Source organism: Lycium ferocissimum, chromosome 7, assembly GCF_029784015.1.
Source record: "Lycium ferocissimum isolate CSIRO_LF1 chromosome 7, AGI_CSIRO_Lferr_CH_V1, whole genome shotgun sequence".
Lineage (NCBI taxonomy): Eukaryota > Viridiplantae > Streptophyta > Magnoliopsida > Solanales > Solanaceae > Lycium > Lycium ferocissimum.
The window spans coordinates 16,790,073-16,794,791 of record NC_081348.1 but is presented as its reverse complement, the minus strand read 5'-3'; the positions used below and the strand labels follow the sequence as shown (position 1 = coordinate 16,794,791).

The window sequence follows — 4,719 nt, the reverse complement described above, 5'->3', positions numbered from 1 at the left end:
ATTTCTTAAAGTGAATTTGTTTCCAAATTAGAAGAGGTCATTCATTTTGTTTGGATACTAAAAAGGAAATAGGTTCACATAAATTGAAACAGAGGGAGTATAAAATAGGAAATGGATCACATGCACTTTTATATATATATATATATATATATATATATATAAAGAGAGCATATTTCTTGGCTGCACTTTCACACATATCTAGCTGAGTAGAAGGCATCAATAGCCAAATCATAACCAAGTTGACCTTCAAATGGAAACCACATGTGTTCAATGAACCCATAAATTAATAAAAGGAAAATATCAACTTTACTACTTAAATAATTTAGAGGAGGTAAATTTCATAAATAAAAAAAAGGGGGGAAGAAGAGAAATAGTGCTTCCATCAGTACATGTGGTCCTGATAAAAACAATAATCATAAAGAAGAAGAATTAATTTTATAATAATGCCAAGGAGCAAGGGCCGGTGCATCAAGTCGAGAATGGTATCAAAGTTGTACGTTGATGGAGCATCACTACTAATAAAGTACTTATATGTTAGTTGTCTTGGTACTTGTTTAAGGATATGGCACACAAAATCAAATATTTGTGTTCAGTTTTTAAAAATATTTTATTGGTCCAAGTATTTTATTTGTTTAGGAGTCGGCGAAAGGGAAGGCCATGCACGAGTAATTATCAAAGAGAAAGATAATAATACTATTAATGTTTGTTTCTTATCCACTACTATTGAAGATTTAAATTAAAACTGGATTACTGTTGTCGTCTCATATCGAATTGTGACGAAAATCACGAAGTGGATAATCTCATCCCGTTGCGGTTTTGGATGCATCTTTAGGAAAAATTACGAAAATATTAATTATTTTATGGGAGATAAAAAGGAATAAGTAATATATGAGTTAGTAATACATTGATAAGAGCACGTAAAAATAATAATGTCCTTACAATAGGTATTCCCTAAATAACAATCCTCCTATTATTTGTTTACTGTATAATAATTCACGCACTATTTATTATCCGCATAATACTTTTCCACATAATAATCCTCGATCGTATTATTCTTCATTATATAACTAAATCATTAACCAAATGATCCCATGACGTACAAATGACAACATGATTGTGTAAAATATATATATTTTTTATGTCAGCCGTGCACGAAACCTGAAACAAATACCCACATTAACAAGGCACTATAGAAAACATAATCTAATTGATCATTGTGGCGTATTAAAGCATGTTTACATGCAGCCTTCAGTAAAGTTATGTAGCTAAATTCGCGTTAATAACCCTACTAAAAGAAAAGCAAACCAAATTATTCATCGAACAAAGCGTTATTAAGTGGAGATTTGATTTTACAATCCTATAATTTAAATTGAAGAAGATCTACACTACAGATGGAGCTCTTGAAAGGGTTCTCTCATCTTCTCTTTCATTGCTTATACATTTAAAGCCAAAGAAATGAAGCTCGAAATATCTTGAACACTTTCTAGTTAACATATCCAAAGAACTAACAAACTAGCAATTAAGCATAAATTGAAATCCTCATAATTTCATATTCCATATTTCATCAATCAATAATCTTGAATATTCACACCGCAGGAAATGAACCTCCAGCATCCACGAATTGTTTCTCCAGCTACAAATTGATCGATTAGTGCAAAATGAGTCCAAAGATCCTCTTTTAATTTCTCACTAAGGTAAATAGTTATGCAATAAATGATACATCTTTAGTTTAATGATAGAAAATGAAAATCACCTTAAATAAAGTTTCAAACTTGTTCTTGACAAGGTTGTACTCGTTCTTTACTTGTTGCAAACATTTTAAGCATCTGCAGTTATATGAGATTTGGATTTGTTTCAATTGTCAATTAGAAAAAACAAAAGAGTAATTGCACAAAAAAAAAAAAAAAGGAATAAGATGAAATTACATGAAAAGTTAACTTACCCTTCAACATTCCGTTCATCACAATAATTACGGAAGGCAATGCACACTCTTTGAACTCTCTGTGCACCAATGCTGTAAATCAAAAGAACAGTTTAACTATAGACTATAGCTAATATATATGAATTTGTATACTATCAGATCATTTACAAAAAATTACAAAAACTGTCAATAAGATAAGCTATCCATTACAAGTAGTTCAATCAAATTATATATACAGTGGAACTCTTTTTGTACTAGTTAGAGAACAGCAGGAAGAAAGCACTGAAAAAAGAATCTAACCATCAAATTAAAAGAAAAACTAGGTACAAATCCTGATAAAGAGATGCACAAGTCTTTTGTACAAATTGAAAGTTGAAATTAAAATTTAAAGATATAATTTTTTTCTTCAATAATTTTCAAGAAGAAAGAGAACTAGAAATGGGCTTCCGAATATAGTCAAGGCTCCAATGCGGACATCGGGCGGTAAAACAAAAGCATGCTTTCTTTTTTACTTCAATGGAGTGAAATGGCTGTGACCAACCAAATCCCAAACATAACTCAGACACTTGAAAGAAAATAATTAAGCTCATTAGCAAATTAGAGATCATACAATCTCTAAAGAATTCTTCTTAAGAACAAATGTTCCTCTGAGTAGATTCCCCCCACCCCCAAACAACAAACACACACACACACACCCCAAAAAAAAAAAAAAAAAAGTACCTGGAGCTGCTACCCTTGAGCTGATGAACATGAGCATCCAACTTCTTGAAGTCTACATTAGGTTGATTGCTGTTTTTACAAACAAAAATTGAAAGAATTGACAATTATGTTACAGAGTTTAATTTTTTTTTTTTCTAACTCTTCAAGATTTGCATATAAAAAGAACATTAAAGGGGTTGTTAATTACTGACAGAGCTTTGGCAAGTTCATTAAGAAGCCTTTCAGAATCTTCAAAGAAAAGAGACACAACTTCAACCACAAAATCAGGATTGCTCTCATCCTGCAGTTGCTGCAGCTGTACAAACTGCTCATCCAGAATTTTCTAAAAAATAAAAAGAATCACCCATCATCAAAACCATATAATAAATAAAATCCAATTTTTTAAAAAATAATCTTTTTTAACATTAGAGGTTAAGAAATTACCTCATTGTACAAGGAAGCAGTGTACTCAGCTAGTTTTCTTTGCAACTGGTTTACACTCTCCATGATTTTGCTATATCCACAATGACTTTCACAAATTAACAGCTGCTATTAATTATGAGAAGTTATAATTATATTAGTAGTGCATGGAGGAATTTTTTTTTTTTTTTTAAACTATTTTTTCTTGGAAAAGCTCCAGCAGGGCACTCTGTTCTAGAGTAGAGAAGAGTGTTCAATGAACTTTGCACATTGATTCACTGTATTTATATTGTCACACACACACACATTTTTCTTTTTCTTTTAATGTTCTCACTTTCTGCAATTATGTTTCTGTTCCTTTTGCTTCTTATGTCTCTTTCTTGTTTTTTGCAGCTATGTAGTTCTTAAAATAGTAAAGCTGTCACAAGATCCAAAATATTTTTCACCATACCCTATTTATTTTGTTTGTTTTTTATTTATCTATAATAGTATAATATTTCATCTTCTGATTTCCTTTTTGTTTTCTCGGTTTGTTATTTCAACTTAAAAAAAAAAACTGTTTGACACGTATTTTAAGTGAAAAAATCATTTTGAGCGCACAAATTCAATGTCTTTCCAAGTGAAATTCACATCCAAATGCAACTTTATCAACTTTCAACTGCTGATCTTTTTCCACTTCTATTTCAACTACTTTATGTATTTAGTAGTGCTATTTTTAAAACATTTTCCTCAGTTGTAAAAACTGCTCTTAGATGCTTCTTATACTTAATTTGTCATTGTTCTGGCTAGTACGTATGATCTGTTTTAGGATTATATCTGTTATTTGCCCAATTGAGGGTATAAGTAATGTCTTACAACACATTGCTTGTGTTGAGTAATTTCATGTGGCACTTGTAAATTTTAAGAAGGTATATTCTATAGAATTCAATCCAATTTTTACCAGACGTGAATATTTTATATGAGATCCACAGACTAGTACTATCATAACTATTTGTAAAGCATATACGGAGTAATAGTAAGGCCATGTAGCCATTCTTTCCATCGTTTCAAAATAATAATCAACGTATCCATATATAAATTTTTTATTTTTGAAATTAATTTAAAAATACTGATATTACATGAAATATTAAAAGGGTAGCAGTAATAGAATCCAATGTTGCAGCAAAACTCCAATTTTCGAGCAGGTTTTCTTCTTAAGATGGAAAGGTGGCCATGGGCTGGCATGGGCAGGTCAGTATGTGCTGAACATTAAAAAGGTTTGGGGGCAGAGAAGTGAAGGCAGCCTAACTTATGTGCCATGTTACGTCAATATCTCCAAGATTTAGTTGGTAGATTCTGTCTGCATATTCATGTTTAACTAGCTCGATTAATTTGAACTTGCAAGCCGCCGATTTACGGAAATTTCTCCTTTGTAGGCCACAATTTAGATTTTGCTTATATTATTGAAAAATTATCCTTTTAGACGTTGTTAGATTTGGATCTAATATTTACTCATATATTTTTCAACCAAATAAAATATTAGAAATATCATGTAACTTTTGGTTCGACTTACAAAATTTTTAGACCATGATATAATATTTTCTCATAAAAAATTTAGTTTACTCAGAGGAATTTTCAAACCGTCCTCTAAAAGGTTCATAAGTTGCAAGAGAAATAAAAAAAAACCAGAACAATCACTT

General features: G+C 30.7%; 1 protein-coding gene across 1 annotated transcript; it reads right to left on the bottom strand.

The window, feature by feature from the left end:
- Window positions 1-1,398: 1,398 nt before the first annotated feature.
- Window positions 1,399-3,393, bottom strand: LOC132063551 (histidine-containing phosphotransfer protein 1-like). The gene is made up of 6 exons (XM_059456134.1): window positions 3,065-3,393; window positions 2,833-2,963; window positions 2,642-2,710; window positions 1,943-2,014; window positions 1,754-1,826; window positions 1,399-1,633 (listed from the first exon to the last, which is right to left on the bottom strand). Exons 1-6 carry the CDS (start codon window positions 3,125-3,127, stop codon window positions 1,586-1,588), a joined length of 456 nt encoding a protein of 151 aa, XP_059312117.1. The 5' UTR covers window positions 3,128-3,393; the 3' UTR covers window positions 1,399-1,585.
- Window positions 3,394-4,719: the final 1,326 nt, after the last annotated feature.